This window comes from Chrysochloris asiatica, unplaced genomic scaffold, assembly GCF_000296735.1.
Source record: "Chrysochloris asiatica unplaced genomic scaffold, ChrAsi1.0 scaffold00004, whole genome shotgun sequence".
Classification (NCBI taxonomy): Eukaryota; Metazoa; Chordata; class Mammalia; order Afrosoricida; family Chrysochloridae; genus Chrysochloris; species Chrysochloris asiatica.
Window position 1 is genome coordinate 44,622,959 of NW_006408522.1, and position 18,463 is coordinate 44,641,421.

The following is an 18,463-nucleotide window of genomic DNA, read 5'->3' on the forward strand; positions in this document are numbered from 1 at the left end:
CTCTGTTGTAAAAGCTCCTTCTCTGTGAGATGACTACTGTTCCAATCTCTAAGGTTCAAGTTGTATGAAAGTTCCCTGAACTTACAGGCAGAGTCAAGACATTGCTCTCTGTTATTCTATTGCCAACTCTACTATAATCTTGGGCTGCTTGGATATTTCTCATGCCATCCTGTACACTCATAAGATTGTTGTTGTTGTTAAATGGCACCAAATCAGTTCTGATCCATAGTGACCCTGTACTGATAAGCAGCTGGTAAGCTTGAACCACTGACCCTGTAGTTCAGACCAACTTTGCAGTCCAGTGCACTAATACACAGCAACACAACAGGACTCTGAGATTGTTGTTGTTGTTATTGTTAGGTGCCATAGACTCAGTACTAACTCACAGGGACCCTATGCACAACAGAATAAAAGTGCACAGTCCTGGGCCAACCTCACAATCATTGCTACATCTGAGCCCATCACTGCCGCCACTGTGCCTTGTTGGGGGTCTTCCTGTTTTTCTCTGACCCTACACTTTACCAAACATGATATCCTTCTCCAGCAACTGGTCCCTCCTGATTATATGTCCGAAGTATGAGAGATGAAGTTTGGCTATTGTAGCCTCCAAGGAGCACTCTGGCTGCACTTCTAACACCAATCTGTTGGTTCTTTTGGCAGTCCATGGCACTTTCAATATTCTCCTCCAACACCATAACTCAACAGTATTTCTTCTATGGTCTTCCTTATTCACTTTCACATGCATATGAGGTTACTGAAAATACTATAGCTTAGGTCAGGCGCACCTTAGTCCTCAAACAGACATTTTTGATCTTCAACACTTTAAAGAGGTCTTGTGCCTCAGATTTGCCTAATGCAATACGTCGTTTAATTTCTTGACTGTTGAGTCCATGAGTGTTGATGGTTGATCTGAGCAAAATTAAGCTTTGCCATTTTTTTTCAATCTTTTCTCCATTTATATGTATGTTGTTTATTGGTCCAGTGGTGAGGATTTTTGTTTTCTTTATATTGCGATGCAACCCATACTGAAGGCTGTGGTCTTTGACCTTCATGAGTTAAGTATTTTAAGTCCTCTTCACTTTCAGAAAGTAAGGTTGTATCATCTTCATATCACAGGTTGTTGATTCTTCCTCTAATCTTGATGCCATGTTTTTCTTCATATAACCCACCTTCCCAGATTATTTGCTCAGCATATAGACTGAATAACTATGGTGAAAGAAAACAACTCTGGCACACACTTTTCCTAATTTTAAACCATTCGGTGTTCCCTTGTTATGTGTTATTGTAGTCAGTACCTGATACAGAGGCAGCGCTCAAAATATGAGTAAACATGAGAATGAATAAATGAATGAAGTGAAGGTAGTTTGCTCAGAGGTACTGGGATGGAATATATGACTTTACCTGATTTCATCTAGTCCAAGGCTTAGTCTATTGTTAAAATAATTTAATTTAATGAACATATTAAATGTCTTTTAAACATTAACACAATTAGCTGTGGACAATGTTTGATTATCAATAGTAGAGAAAATCACTAGCAAAGAAATACAGCATTACATAAAGGAATTAACACTGACTTTAGCACTCATAATCTGGCAAGGTTTAGAATCTTAGAATTCTACTTCTGGAATGTATATTCCAGATAGGCAGTGCTAGTGAATAAGCGAGGAAAATAAGATTACTCTTAAGAAGCTGAATTTGCAAAAGCCAGAGCATCCATCTGTGTGAGACAACTGTGGACTAAATACCCAAAACTGTTACGAAGGTACCCAGCAATACTCTCAGCCAGCCAGAACTGAAATGCCAGCGTAATTTAGAAAACGGAATGCTTGAAGCCCTCTAGGATGCCTGTGGACACTTCTCTTTCTACTGAGTTATATACTTTACAAGATTCAAGTGTTATATTTCCAAATTTGTTTATGCTTATTTCTTTATATATTTATGTCTCCATTTCTTCATTTGTTCATTCATTAAATCAAAGAATATTTACTGTAGAGTGTCTATAATGTATGTCGAGTCCTGGTGTGGCTCAGTAGGAAAAGCACGAAACTGCTAATCGTGAGGTGGACAGTTCAAACTCATCAACATCTCCTTGGAAACCCTACACAGGGTTGTTATGAGTCAGAACCAACATAACAACAATAAGGGACATGACTGGAATTGCATTATGGAACTGCTGTTCCATTTTAACGGGGGAGGCTAGGATAAACAAGTAGATGTTGTTGTTGTTGTTGTTAGGTGCCATCGAGTCAGTACCAACCCATAGTGACCTTATGCACAGCAGAACAAAACACTGCCCAACCCTAGGCCAACCTCACTATTGTTGCCATGCTTGAGTCCATCGATGTTGCCACTTGGCCAATCCATCTCGTTGGGGGTCTTATCTTTTTCTCTGACCCTCCACCTTACCAAACCTGATGTCCTTTTCCAGCGATTGGTCCCTCTTGACAATATGTCTAAAGTATGAGAGATGAAGTTTGGCCATCTTGGTCTCTAAGGAGCACTCTGGTTGCACTTCTTCCAAAATGGATCTATTGGTTCTTTTGGCAGCCCACGACACTTTCAATATTCTCCTCCAACACCATAACTCAAAAGCATCAATTCTTCTATGGTCTTCCTTATTCACTGTCCAACTTTCACATGCATATGAGATTACTGAAAATACCATAGCTTAGGTCAGGCGCACCTTAGTCCTCAAGCTGACATCTTTGCTCTTCAACACTTTCAAAAGGTCTTGTGCATAAGATTTGCCTAATGCAATACGTCGTTGGATTTCTTGACTGCTGCTTCCATAAGTGTTGATAGTTGAAACAAGAAGAAATGAAGTTCTTGACAACTTCAATCTTTTCTCCATTGATAAGAATGTTGTTTATTGGTCCAGATGTGAGGATTTTTGTTTTCTTTACATTGGGATGTGATCCACATCGAAGGCTGTGCTCTTTGATCTTCATCAGTAAATATATTTTAAGTCCTCTTCAGTTTCAGCAAGCAAGGTTGCATCATCAGCATATCACAGGTTGTTAATGAGTCTTCCTCCAATCCTGATGCCATGTTTTTCTTCATAGAACCCAGCTTCTAGGGTTATTTGCTTAGCATACAGGTTAAATAAGTATGGTGAAAGAATACAACCTTGTCACACTTTTCTTAATTTTAAACCATTCAGTGTTCCCATGTGCTGTTTAAACTACTGCCTCTTGGTCCAGGTACAGATTCCTCATAAGCACAATTAAATGTTCCGGAATACTCATACTTTGCAATGTTGTCCATAGCTTCTCATGATCCACACAATCGAAAGTATTTACATAGTCAATAAAACACAGGTAAATATCTTTCTGATATTCTCTGCTTTCAGCGAAGAACCACCAGACATCAGCAATGATATCCCTTGTTCCACGGCCTCTTCTGAATCTGGCTTGGCCCTCTGGAAGTTCTCTGTCAATGTATGATTGCAGCCATTTCTGTATTACCTTTAGCAAAACTTTACTCACAAGGGATATCAAAGAGATTGTCCCATGATTTCTGCATTCTGTTGGGTCACCTCTCTTTGGAATGGGCACAAATGTGGATCTCTTCCAATCAGTTGGCCAGATAGTTGTCTTCCAAATTTCTTGGTAGACATGAGTGAGTGCCTCCTGTGCTGCCTCACTTTCTTGAAAGATTTCAGTTTTTATCCCATCAATTCCTGGTGCCTTGTTCTTTGCCAATTCCTTCAATGCACCTTGGACTTCCTCCTTCAATATCATTGGCTCTTGATCATATGCTACCTCTTGAAATGATTGAACATAAACCATTTCCTTTTGGTACAGTGCCTCTGTGTACTCGTTCCATCTTCTGTTGATGCGTTCGGCATCATTCAATAATTTTCCCAAAGAATCTTTCAATAATGAAAGTCGAGGCTTGAATTTTTTCTTCAGTTCCCCCAGCTTGAGAAATGCTGAGTGTGTTCTTCTTTTTTGGTTTTCAGGTTCTAGATGTTTAGTATTTAAAATATCGGTGGCATAGCTTTCAGAATCACAGCAACTCAGAAGCCACCACTCGTCTGTAAGCTTGTTGTACTGTGGTGGCTTGTGAGTTGCTGTGATTCTGAAAGCTATGCCACTGGTATTTTAAATACCAGCCAACAAGTAGATACTCATATATAATGTCAAGTAGAGTTAAGTGATAGGAAGGAAACAATGAACTGGGACAATAAACATTGCAGTCATGAGAACAGAATAGTCTCCTCTATAAAAATTAATATATTAACTTTATTATTTATGAATTAGAACAGAGCAAGTTAGTACTTCTGCTTTTGTGTACTGACAAAGGTGAATATATGACAAAGACACTGAAGGACAGCCTCAGGACTGTGGTAATTTCACCAGGGTTGATATGCTGTAAGACCTTGTTTCAGCTGCCAGCTGGCCTCTCCTGAGTCCATCTCAAGGCATCCCTCCTAACATAACAATAAACATCTTAGGCCCACAACAGCACAGGGAATCCTTTCATCAGGATGACAACACAAGGCCAAGTGCATTCCATTCACGACCAGACATGGGTTCAGAATGAAGTAGAACTGACACAGCTCAGGCACCTAAGTGACCTTCAGATGCCAGTGTCAGTCAAATGACTCCTAAGGAAGATTAAGCTCCAGCTATACTGCCATATTCATCTGGAATGTATTACTAAATGAAGAAATGGAATGGAGATTGTTGTGTTTTTTTCAGAACTTAGGAGCCAGCTCTCTGAGGTGGGCAGTGGAGGTGCTTGAGGCAGAATAAATAATTATAATGCTGCCCACAAAGCCTACAAGTTTATGATACTGTAATTGACATTTTCAATGCTGAAATAAATATCTACTTCTTACTTCGTGTAAGCCTATTCTTCCTCAGAAAAGAATGCTGGAGAAAGGTCTGGGTGAACTACTTACTATTCTATTGTGCTCATAATGAATATTCAGTCCAATAAGACTAGAATGCCACAGGAAGGCTTATGGTCCTGCTTTGGAAATTAAAATATCACATGGCTGGGGACACCCTTTTCTATGTTGAGGTCTGATGTGCTATAGAAGAATGTGTCTAAAAAGAACTGTTCTTGTTACTGTTCAGTGCCATCGAGTTGATTTCAATTCATAGCAACTCTGTGTGAGAGAATGGGGTTTTCTAAGCGTCCCATGAGCAGGCTGCTAGGTCATTCTCCCATGGAGCTGCTGAGTGGGTTGAAGTTGCCAACCTTATACTTAGCCATCAAGTTCTTAACAAAAACTAACTTGATGAACTAATACATCAAGAAGTAATAAAATCTACATTTTTAAAAAAAAAGAAGTAATAAAATCTAATATGATGCCCCATTGTGAAATCTCTAATCTGCATGGTTTTCCCAGATTCAGCAATAGTATTGTTTAGTATTAGAATCTACTGTTGTACCTCAAGAATCCCTGCTTACATCAAAAAAGTTAGTCCCCTTCCCAAGTAACATTTTATAAGCTCCTATGTCTAGGTTCTTTATTTTATTTTATTTTTTCTTTCTTTCGTTTTTAATCCTAGTATTACATTCACCAGGAACTCAATTCGTCCAGAAGATATAATACTTAAAGATGGTGAAAAATACTTCTGGGTTGACCTTATTATCACTTTTTGTCTCAAACTCCGATCAACTACTAGAATCATATTTTGAGGCTTAATATTCACACTTACTTTTTCAGTTCCATTATTGATTTTAGACACTGAAAATAAACCAGCTTACTGGAGTGATCATAAGTAATTTAGGATAGTTTAGATTTTATGTAGAGCTTGTACAGTTTGCAATATACCAAAAGTTTAATGTATTTCAGGAAAAAAAAAAAAAAAAGCTTCCTTGAAAGGAAAAGCATTTTGTGGAAGTATATTAAGGGTCTTTTGGTTCTGAACCTATGGGAATCTTCTGCTGGCTACCAAAGTAAAACAACTTTGAGGTAAGACAGACTGAAGCCAAAAGGGCTATGTATGTGGTTTCAGAATCTCCACTGTTACATCCATGTTTAATTCTACTAAAACTGTTGAAGAGAAGAGAAACTGTATTACAACTCAGACCATATTATAAATGGCATATCAAAATAAAGATTTACATTTAATGGTCTACTAAGAAATGGGAGTATTGTTTCCATGCTTTATGCAAGATACAAATTTCAGAAGAGCAAGGGGGTTATTTGTCCACATTTCTAGAAACTAACAAAAGTACATACAACTAAATTTTTCTTTAAAAATGTCTTTTTTTTTTTTTTAATGGAGCCAAAGGTAACCCAGTGGAAATAGTCTTATTGGTTTAAACAAAGAAAAAAACAAAAAGGAGGGTGGAGAGGAATTAAGAAAGTATGTCATAATCAAATGGTTGATGAAGGAAAGCATCTTTCCATAGAAGATGTCCAGCTAGTGAAAGGAAATGATGGAATGTGTACATTATTGTGTAAATGTCTAATGAAATAAGAGATCTAGGCAATAATCATCGCTAACAACATAAAAGGAAACAACCAGATGTTTTGTATATCCTGATAGAATATACAATAGTACCTATGAGATATTCTTCTCTCCCAAATTAAACCAAAATCAGATTAAATCTCTAGATAGAATTAACAATTTACAGGACACACAGGAACAGAGGAACATGAAAAAAATGACAATATGACAATAATCTTGTCTAACTTCATGAGGAGGAAGACAAATCGTTAACAGCACAAGGCTGATTGCTATGAGGTGGAAGTCAGGCATACCGCCTTCTCTGTAAACTGTTGACCAATTCTGACACTGGCTGTACCTCTCCCAGCCATTTCTACTCCCTCTACTGGGTTCGATAATTCACTGCAATGATGGTCACACAGAACTCATAGGCAATACTCATGATTATGGGATTTCATAGAGAAGTAAGTCAGGAGAGCGTCTTGGCTGGCCGTGCTCTCCCTGGCCCTCAGCCTCTTGGCCCCTGGGACCATTTTGGGCTGGCCAGCCTTCTTTTCCACTGGGTAAAGTATTGCAAAAATCTTTCCCTCTATGGCTAAATACCAGATGAAACCCAGCCAGCCAGTTAGCCTTGGTTGGAAGGCACTCAGATCTCACTGTGTATTGGCAAGCTTAGCTCCACTGACATGTGCTTGGAGGCATTTCACTCTGCCAGCAAGCACTCAGTTTTCTTGCTCCATAGGCTAAGAAACATCCTGAGGGTTTTTTGGTCCTGTTGCCACTGTTTCGCTGCCACTGATTCTCATGGTCTCTTAACATCTCCAGTGTTACAGCTCTGTGTCTCTGTCTGGTGGGTCTATGAGGTTGTCACTGTAGGGACTCTGGGCCTAAAGGGCACACTCTACCCCATCTCTTCTTCATGGTGATAGAAGTGCCCCCCACCCCTTCCTGTCTCTGGGATGGTTCATTTTAAGCTTAGTGGGATAGCAAAGCTGACCAATCTCCTCATTAATGTTCCAAACACCTTATTTGTATGACCCCAAGCCCACAAAAGTGCAATGCACCTTATTTACATTGTTAGCAAGTTATCACCTTGATGGGCTACAAGCAACTTATCTGCATAGGCCCACACAATTTTTTGGTGGGAGTTTTAAGACCATGGTGAAGAAGACCATATAAAAGCAATCCTTTGCACTGTATCTTCAGCAAATAAATTATAAAGAAAATAAGAATGGAGGGTAAAAACTTAGAGCTTACAGAAAACTTGACAGATATACCAATGACACTGCATGAAACTTATTTGGGTCCCCATTCAAATGAATTGTAAATGAACAGATGAATAATTAGTATATGGGCACTCAGAGCAATTAGAACTACACATTTAATGATAATGGGGAATTATTAATAATATTTTCAAAAGGATGATAATGGCATCGCTAGTGTTTGGAAAAAGTTTCTGTATCTTTTAGCGATAGTACTAATATATATATATTTTTTAACAGATGGCACTATAAAATGTGTGAGATTTGCTTCATAACAATCCAGCTGGGGAGAAGACATATAAGAGGGCGCAAAATGAGTTGATTGATGATTTTGTCGATGGGTATTGGGTACACAGGAAACATTAAAACACAGGTTCATTTGAACATTCTCTGTATTAAGTTAGAAAAATTTTGCAGTAAAATGTTATATTTAAAAGTTGGAAATGAATAATGTGGAAGACTTACCCTGCTGGATATCCTTCATTTCTAAATGTAGACTTGATATCAAGATCCCCACAGTTTGAGACCGTTTTCCATCCAATAGCTTGATGATCTGAAATGTTGAAAACCATGAATATGAGCAGACATGACCAAGCAATCTTTCAGCATACAAATCTTTCAAGCATACCAAAACTTTAAGATTTTCAGATACCCCGAGAAATTACCTAAACTGACTGATTCTATCGGCACTTTACTCTGTTTCAGTAATACCTGGACTTGACAGTAACTTATCCACAATCGACATTCTAGAAAACAAAGGATAACACAGCACCCATGGTTGGACTGTTAATCAAAAAATGGTTGGCAGTGCAAACCCTCCAGCTACTCCGAGGGAGAAAGATGAAGCTGTCTGCTCCTGTAAAGATGTGTCATCTTGGAAACCCTATAGGGGTAGGGTCACTAGGAGTCAGAATCAACTAGGTGGCAGTGGATGAATATAAGCATTAGAATCGTTACAATCTTTTCCTCTTATCTGTCTATACAAATGCATCTTAATTAAGTTGTAGTTCATATGCAATGTGGGTTTGTTTCCACTTATGAGAGGCATATTTTCTTATTGCTATTGTTTAAGTTACTTCATAGCTTCAGATCTTCTTGGCTATGATGCCTACCAAGTGATTTAGTGGAAAGAACATTCTGAACTGGACTGAGACATTTACTAGCACAATGGTCTTAAAATGGATCCTGGTGATGCAGTGGGTAAAGCTTGTGGCTGCAAACTGAAAGTTGGCACTTACAACCCACCAGCGAGTTCCCAGGAGAAAGAGTAGCATTCTGCTTCCATAAAGAGTTACAGTGAAAACCCTATGAGGCAGTTCTACTCTGTCCCGTTAGGTTGCTCTGAGTCAGAATTGACTCCACAACAATGTTCAGCATGACTCTGGAAAAACTATTTAACCCCATGGAATTCAACTTCTTCTTCCTAAAGTACCAAGGTCCTTGTTTTGAACAGTTAATGTGCTTCCTGACTGTACTATCATCAATATAAACAGTGTAAGACTTTGCAGATAGAGCTTAAATTTTCAATTGTTTACTTTTGCTCTTATACAATAAAACATATACATATATCAACTTTTACAATCTTTTTAGAAACTTGAGATAATTCACAATTTTTTTTTCAAACTTAATGAAAATTCCATGGAGAGTGTTTCATTGCTTTGTTTTCCTCTAAACCTAGAAAACCAAGTCAGCTATTAATAGCACAAAGCAGCCATGAAGGGAAAAAAAATATGTATCTTTTTTTCTTGTGAAGCAGGTTTACGAAAATCAAATAGAAAGCGCACTACACACAAAACATCACCAAACCTAACAAGTGATTTTAATGCACTTTCCTAGGCAAAATATAATCTAAACAGCAATGCTTCCCTCCCACCAAGGTACATATTGTTGTTGTTAAGTATCATTGAGTTGGTTCCAAATCTTAGTAATCCTGTGTAGTTTCTAAGGAGTGGCTGGTGGGTTTGAACCACTGACCTGTGGTTAGCAATCCAAGTGCTTATCCTATAGGGTCATACTAGGATTCCTTTGGTTCATAGAGACATACCAAAATACAGTGAAGAGAAGCCTAAACAATAAGAAGCATCTCTATTTATATTGTTATCAGACTATCACAGTTGTTTGCTGGGTGGACAAAAAGGAATAGCATGAGTCTGTTCTAAACTAGATTATCTAATTGCCTAATTACCTACCTATCAGTTGATCCAGAATCACTTACTGCCTGCCCTTTGTCTCTTCATTTCCTTCTTAGAATGGCTACTGTTAAATAACTATTAGATCTAAAGTCAATCCTAAGCTTTAATCAAAATGAAAGGGAAATTTGAGTTTTTAGTTTAGTGTGTTTAATCATTTCAACATTAGCTGTAGAGAAAGATTCTTGAGGGACACAAAATTTCAGCAGCTGTAAAAAGAAATAAAAGTGCTTGCTATTTTTAGTCTATTTTTCATTGATGATAGCAAAAGCAAAGAAGGAAAAGATTAAGATAATCAAAAATCCTACCCCACGGCCATCAAGTTGGTGCCAGCTCACAGCGACCCCATATGGCAGAGTAGAACAGCTCCTTAGGGGTGGGTGGTGGTGATGTGCCGTGGAGTTGGTTCTGACTCATAGCGACCCTGCATAGGGTTTCTGAGGCTGTAAATCTTTACAGGAGCAGAAATCCTCATCTTTCTCCCTCGTAACCACTGGAAGTTTTGAACTGCTGAACTTGAGATTAGCAGCCCGATTCATAGGTTACAATATTATAAATCTTTAATGAGAGCAGGAACCCTCATCTTTCTCCAGTAGAGTGGCTGGAAAGTTCGAACCACAGGCCTTGTAGTTGTAACCAACAGATAATCCAGTGTTCTACCAGGGCTCTTTTGAATCAAATAAATTCTTTAAAAAAAATAATTGCTGGCTTTTTAGCAGCAAATACCAAGACAAAACAAAGCAAAAATAAAAACCAACCATCCAACCAAACCCATTGCTGTAGAGCTGATTCTAAATCATAGCAACTCGGGCATAGTAGAACTGACCCCAAAGTGTTTCCAAGGCTGTAATGTTCTCTACAGAAGCATCCGGCTTCCTTTCTCTCCCGTAGAGTGATTGGTGAGATCGAACTGCTGACCTATGGGTTAGCAGCTGAAGGCTTTTAACCATTGCATCACCAGGACCCCTTCTTTTTAGTAGATTGTTGTTTTTCAGTGCCCTCAAGTTGGTTATACCTCACAGTTAACTAGGGTTTCCAAGGAGCTGCTGGGAGTTTGAACTGCCACCTTATGGTAAGCAATTCAGTGCTTATCCTAGCGCGTCACACCAGGACTCCTTGTTACTTAGTAGATCAGTAGATCGCTGTTGTGGTTAAGTGCCATCGAACTGGTTCCAACTCATAGTGACCCTGTATAGAATTTCAAAGGAGCGGTTGATGGGTTTGAACTAGCTAACCTTGTGGTTAAGAATTCAGTGTTTATCCTATAGCTCCACACTACAATTCCCATTAGGTAGACAGAGAAGGCTAATTTAAAGTAAAATGATTAACAGAAAGTCTAAGGTAACATTGAGAAAGCACACATAAGTTCTAAATACTCTTCTAGGAGTTCGTTCACTCAGCGAATATTTGTTATGTTCCATGCTTTCTCTAGGCACTGAGGATGCAGAGGTGACGAGATAGACCTAGTAACTGACCTCAAGAAGGTTATAGCTAAGTGGCATAGAGTCATTTTGGTAAAATTGCCGTTAAGAGTCAGTAAGGCTAATAAAATCAAACCATGAAAACATGAACCACTTGGGGAGCAAAGTAACAAAAAGAAGGGCCTTGGGAAGTGACTATATTTATTCCTAATGTCCAGGATAGTGGCCGACAGAATGACAGTCATGTATATATATATATATATAAATGTCAAGGAGACGGAAGCAGGAATCAAAGTCATGACAAGATCATAACTGAGGTGCAAACATTTCTTCAAATAAACACATGCCAAACTGTCCCATTTGTTGTTGCTGTTAAGTGCCATCATGTCAGTTTCGACTCATAGTGACCCTGCATAGGGCTTCTGAGAAGCAGTTGGTGGGTTTGAACTGCTGGTTAACAGTCCAGTGCTGATCCTACAGCGCCACACCAGGACTCCTGTTAGGGCTGTGAAGACCACTGGTAGCACATTCTGCCTACTGGACAATGTGCAAATACAAGTTGTTCTGATAGGCAACAATAAAGGAAATAAAAACAAGTTTTAACTGTAAGTGGACTGACAGAAAACCAGGAAAAAGAGAAATTGAAACTGAAATTGAGATTCTGTCTGTGCTTCCATATTCAGTCAGTTGAACTGATTACTACGGAAGCTAACAGGCCCACATGCTCTCATTTTCGCCGGATGTTACCACCATCAGCCACCCCTGAAATTCTGTCTCGTGACTTGACATGGCTGGTGTTTGGTAAGAGGGTGTCTAAAAAAAGATGATGGACTAAAAACATACAGTTGTTCTGTTTGAATGACTGCCACTTGGTTTATGTACAGGTTTCACATTGAGCACAAGTGTTCTGGAATTATTACCATTCTTCTCAGTGTTATCCATAATTTGTTAGTATCCACAGAGTCAAAGGCCTTTGTAAAGTAGATAAAACACAGGTTAAGTATTGTACTGATAGTCTTTGCTTTTAAACTACAATCCAGCCGACATGAGCAATGATAGCCCTCATTTCTCTTCTGAATTTGTTCTCTTCTGAGTCTGTCCTCTTCTGAATTTCACTTGAATTTTTGGCAGTTCCCTGTTGATGTAAGGCCACAAACTGTTTTGGGGAGAATAAAAACCAAAAATCAAACCACCTATATTATTTTATCTTTTAGCCATATGCCTTCCTTTTCAGAGAAGAATTTTTGAAATTCACTCTGTGTGTTTAGAAGCTAATTTACCAAGTATGCATATAAAGAAAAACAAAAAAGAAAAACCAGGGGAATTTTCAGATAACTGAATGTTTAACATAAATTGGATTGTGGTGATTTGAAACTTAGTAATTATTTTTTAATTACAAATATAAAGCAATATAATAATTATTGAGCATCTTTTATAAAAATATTTTTTATATCATGTTCCAAATCTTTACTCTGCCTTTTTCTTTTCCTTGTTTGATCCTCCATCAGTTTTCTTAGCTCCTGTCTTTTCCCCTCCTTAATGTTTGTTCCCTAGCTACTTTGCTATAAACGTAAATGCCTCCCTCAGAGGACAGGTCTATATGCGGATATGAAGGCTGTGAGGTTTCACCTCAAAGATCAAAAATGACAACTGGATTATCAGAACAAAGTGTTCTTCTGTTTCTGGACCAGAGCTGTTCTGTGCCCACTGCTTTAATACCCTAGCAATGAGATGACCCCAATTAATTTTATAGGACTTTTAAGAATGAAGTATTGTTATTTCTCTAGAAGTCCACAGGGAACCACTAAAGGAATAAAAGTTTACAATATTGTGGTCCATTTGGGTGGAAGTGTGCAAAGAAGCACAATACCTAATTCTTAGTAGGGGTGCAGTAAAAGGTAGTTCTCAATCCTTTTCTTTCTTTAGAAAACTGACTCATCCACAGCAGTCTCTTTGTAAATGTCCTTCTTCCTCTTTGTTGTTTTTGTTAAGTGCCCTCAAGTATTACTACATGGTTTAAAGTCAGAAAAGATATGCATCAGGGTTGTATGCTGAGCAAATTAATCCAAGAAGCTGGATTCCATAAGAAGAAGAAGGCATCAAGACTGGAGGAAGAACAATTATCAACCTGTGATACACACATGAGACAACCTTGCTTACTAAAGGAAAGAGAACTTGAAGCATTTACGGATGCAGATAAAAGACTAACCTTCAGTGTGGATTATATCTTAACATCAACAGAAAAAAAAAAGTCCTTACAACTGAACTGCCAAGCAACATCATAATGAAGGAAGAAAAGACTTAAGTTGCCAGTGATGTCATTTTAGTTGGACCTAGAAATGACATCCAGGGAAGCAATAGTCAAGAAATCAAATGATGTATTATTACACTGGTCCATAGAGCTGCCAAAGACCTCTTTAAAGTTTTAAAATAAATCACCATGAGGACTAATATGCGTCCATCCCCAAGCCATGGCATTTTCAGTTGGCTCATACTCATGTGAAATCTGTGAAATAAGAAGACCAAAGGAAAATCAGTGCATTTGAATAGTGATGTTGGTGAAGAAAACTGAAAAAGGGACTGCCAGAAGAATGAACAAACATGTCTTGAAAGAAGTACAGCCAGAATGCTCTTTAGTAGTGAGGTTGGTGACACTTAGGCTCACATACTTTCAACATGTTCTCAGAAGGAACCACTTCTTACAGGAGAAATTCTACATGGTAAAGGAGAAGATCAGCAAGAAAGAAGAGCCTCAGTGAGATGTATTAACACAAGGTTGTAGCAATGTGCTGAAATACAACAATGAATGTGAGGAAGATGCAGGACCAGGAAGCATTTTGTTCTGTCATACTGCGGGTTGCTATGAGTCAGAACCACTTCATTAACACCTAATAACAACAACATTCATCCAAATCCACTGACTTCCTTGAAGTATTCTGAGTTTGAAAGAAGCTAAACTCAATCCACCATACATTTCATATTTGCATATTTAGCTACTGAGCATTGTAGAATGATCATAATCATTATCTAGAAAATCTTTAGAATCCTAAATTGCCTGAGATTCTCCAATATCTAATATTCCTACAGTTCATGTAGGAAACGTAAGTGATTTTTTTATTATTATTATTATTAGCAACGGAATTTAAAGCACAAAAGTTATATCAAACCACTTACAAATCAAATATTTAATTCCTGAACACCAACTCATTCTTCATGCATTCTTATTATTATCCCATGCTTAAAATGCATTTTATTCTTTAGTTATATGACCTAATTCAAAGGTTCCTGACAATATAACAATCTAAGCTGAAATATAAATGAAAAATTGTATCCATACAGATAAGACTTTCATGTCTACTTTGAACTTTAGTATGCTAAGCTGTCATGGTCCCTCACCAAGCTTTGGAAAGTGATGGGTATCACACTTTGGTGGACTCATTGTTATTTGAAAAGTCAGGAGACCAATCTTCTATTTTTAAGGCTCGTACTCTTCATCACACCACTACTGAAATACCATCAGTCAAATTACACAGCACTTACAATAGGCAAAATCATATGTTAGTATACTGGAGGATAGAAAGATTTTTTTAAATTAGGCACACACACATTGTTGTTTAATGGGAGTATGAAGACTAGCTTAAAAGAGGAAAAAATTATATATATGGACAAATAAATAATATGATAAATAGAGAACAGAAGTTGCCAAATACTTTACTTTGTTTGGATCCACAATCAATGCTTATGAAAACTGCAGTCAAGAATTCAAATGAATCATTGCATGAGGCAAACCTGCTACCAAAGACCTCTTTAACGTGTTCATGAGCAAAGATGTCAGTTTGAGGACTAAGGTGCAACTACGCAAGCCATGGAATTTTCTATCACCTCATATGCATGTGAAAGATAGATAAGGAAGACCGGAGAAGAATCAAAACATATGAGTAAGGTATTGGTGAATAAAATTAGGGACTGCCAGAATAACAAACTAATCTGTGTTGGAAGATGTATAGCCAGAATGCTCCTTAGAAGGGAGGATGGTAAGATTTTGTCTCTCGTACTTTGGGCGTGCTGTCACGAGGGACCATTCTCTTGGAAAGGATATCATGCTTGGAAAAATTAAGGGCTAGTGAAAACGAGGAAGATCCCCAACAAAATGGACTGACACAGTGGCAGCACGAATGGGCTCAAGCATAACAATTGTGAAGATGATGTAAGACCAGGTAGTGTTTCTTTCTACTGTGTATAGGAGTAACAGCACCTAACAACAACAACAACACACACACACATAAACACACACACTCTTAGTGTGGTACTGTAGGATAAGTACTTGACTGTGAGGCACAAGGTTGGCAGTTCAAACCATGAGCTACTCCTCGGAAACCCTATACACGGTCGCTATGAGTTGGAACAGACTTGATGGCACTTAACAACATCAACAAAGATTTACAGCCTTGGAAACTGTATGCAGGGTCACTATTAGTTGGAACTGACTCCAGGGCACACAGCTATCACCACCACCAGTTACAAAGATCAGTAACATAAAAAGTTTCTAGTTGTTTCTTAAGAGCCCATGTGGTGCCGTGGATAAGCACTGGCTGCTCATGGGAAGTTTAGTAGTTAGAACCCAACAATAGATCCAAGGTAGTAAAACTTAAAAATCTTGGAAATCAACCCTCTGGGATAGTTTCCTGTTCTACAAAGTCACTAAGATTTGGAATTGACTTCACAGTAATGGGGTTTGGGTTTTAATTGTTCCTTAGGTCCCTGAAAGTGCCAGGACTCCTATTGAAAAGTGGGAGTTTGTAACCACATGTCTGTTCCTGGTACAGTCTTCCACTGCATCACCTGAAAGCATTCCCAAAAGAGTGTTACACTTAGTGCTTTTCCCCTGAAATATAAATCAAGGTATCACCGTCAGAAAATCTCTCCATGAAGAGGAGTTGAGAGATAATGCATTCACAAGAAGGTCTGCAGCCCAAGAACTCCAAACTACATTGTAACCTATGTTCCGCTTAACCATAGAAAAAGGATATCATTTCCATTCTGGATGGCCCCCAGGGTGATGGAATTAAGAAGTAAGACCAATCAGTAAAATGTGCTTTCATACTGTAGAGGACTAGAGGGCTAGACTCACATTTAAGGGTTGGAGATTGGTGGGATTCCTTATTTTTTTAGTCCACAGCTTTGTAACATGAATGCTGACTTAATCGATTTCCATGTTTATGTAAAGCCTGCAGGCAGAATTTATGACTTGAAGCTCCCAACCTGATTTCATTTCATGTGGGTTCATGGAAAGAAGTGCCTACTTCAAGCTGTTCAGGAAAGCTATTTAAGAAAACATTTACTGGAGAATATAAGTAGTTGTAAAATTTTGATCATCTAATGTAGACTCTGCTTGAATTGGATTTTGGAATCATTGAACCCTTAGCATTGAAAACACTGGAAAATACTGCCTAATTTATCCTTCCGTCTTTGGGCTGGCCCAGAAGTCCAGATACATAAGGATGGACCTTTCTTTAAAAGATTCACACTTTAAGAAGTTTTAAGGTTACACTCACATGTACATACATCTGGATTTTTTCTAATACCAAATAAATTAAAACATAGTCATACCTCAGCTTATTATAAATAAACACTAAATTCTACATCCTACTCCTTGTCCATAACCTCTCCTAATACCCTTTTTTTTTTTTTTAATTCATTGTCTTCATGTGCATATTACTTGATTTGAATAATCCTCAAAACCACTTTGTAATATGAGACAATGTTGGGTGCTGGACTGTCTCACTTTAAGTCTGACTCAAATTCCTCATGCTTCCATTTCAAACAATCTTTTTTCTGCTCTTGGAGGCAGACAACAGCTGGTCACCATCCCCTAACAAAGCCCCTGCATACACTTCAAGGCCATCATTTGTTTAATAAGAGATGCCTGACATCAAATCTTGAAAACTCCATTTTTGAGGAATGCTAGCAAGTCCTCAGTTTGTCTTGCTCCTATCTGGAGCCAGCTGAACTTGGCAACACATGGACTTCTAGGGATAATTATAATCTGGAGGAGAATGCAATTTATGCAGCCTTGCACTGACCTACAAGCCGACCTTGTGCAGGGGCAAATTCACAAGTTGCCTTAAACCCTATTAGACATGCCTAGTTTGAGGCAAAGCCTTTCCAGACTCTCCCTGCATGCCCGGATTAGGGCATGTCACACATGCGCACTGTTATAGTGCCTAAGGACCTTTCGCAATGCCTTCCAGAGAAGGAAAAGAGGACCCACGCCCCACACTGTCTAAACCTGTGCTTTCCAGTCAGTGTATCCAAAATATTATTATTTCTTACATATGTGGATTAAAAGAAAAGGAGAAGAAGAAAACGAAGAAAAGCAACCCTGTCTCTGAATAGGTATTAAGACAGAAATGGAAAGACAGATTTCCTACACTGGAAAAACCACACCCTGACCACTCAGCTAGAAGAGTCTTGCCAGACAGACTGAGAGTGAATTCATGCCAGGTCCAGTGATATTTTCACATCTACGGAAGCTCTCTACATATTGTCAGCTTTCTGCCTGAAGAAAAAGTGAAAATATATGATTCTGAGTAGCTCATGAATATTGGAAGTATGCTGGGCCAAGTAAGTTTGACTCAGCTGCAGAATTAAGAGAAGCCTAGAATCCTTCTTCTTTCAGGAAGCCTTCCTTGTCTGGAAAGAAAAGTGATTAATTTCTACACCTCTAAGGCGCTCTGGTAGCGTAGTGGTTACGAATCGGGCTGCAAATCTTAAGGTCAACGGTTCGAAACTACCAGCTGCTCCGCGGGGGAAAGATGAGGCTTTCTACTCCTGTAAAGATTTACACCCTCGGAAACCCTGTACAGGGTCGCTATGGGTTGGAACCGACTCGACAGCACTTAACAACAACAACTAGTAATCAACACATTCAAATGTGTACTAGACCATGTGGATAGCTTAATTCTAACATTTGAATGGTTTTTTTCAGATTTAGTAGTATGATTTCTGTACCCGTTTATTTATATATATATATATGGAGCTCTGGTAGCGTAGTGGTTACGAATTGGGCTGCGAACCTTAAGGTCAACGGTTCGAAACTACCAGCCGCTCCGCGGGAGAAAGATGAGGCTTTCTACTCCCGTAAAGATTTACACCCTCGGAAACCCTGTACAGGGTCGCTA

General features: G+C 38.6%; 1 protein-coding gene across 2 annotated transcripts in view; it reads right to left on the minus strand.

The window, feature by feature from the left end:
- Positions 1-18,463, minus strand: part of FMN1 (formin 1) — a 581,640-nt gene that overhangs the window by 236,556 nt on the left and 326,621 nt on the right. For both annotated transcript variants that reach the window (XM_006831807.1, XM_006831808.1), the window contains one exon: positions 8,138-8,225. In XM_006831807.1, coding sequence (XP_006831870.1) covers positions 8,138-8,225 — 88 coding nt within the window. The remainder of the gene's footprint in view (positions 1-8,137; positions 8,226-18,463) is intronic.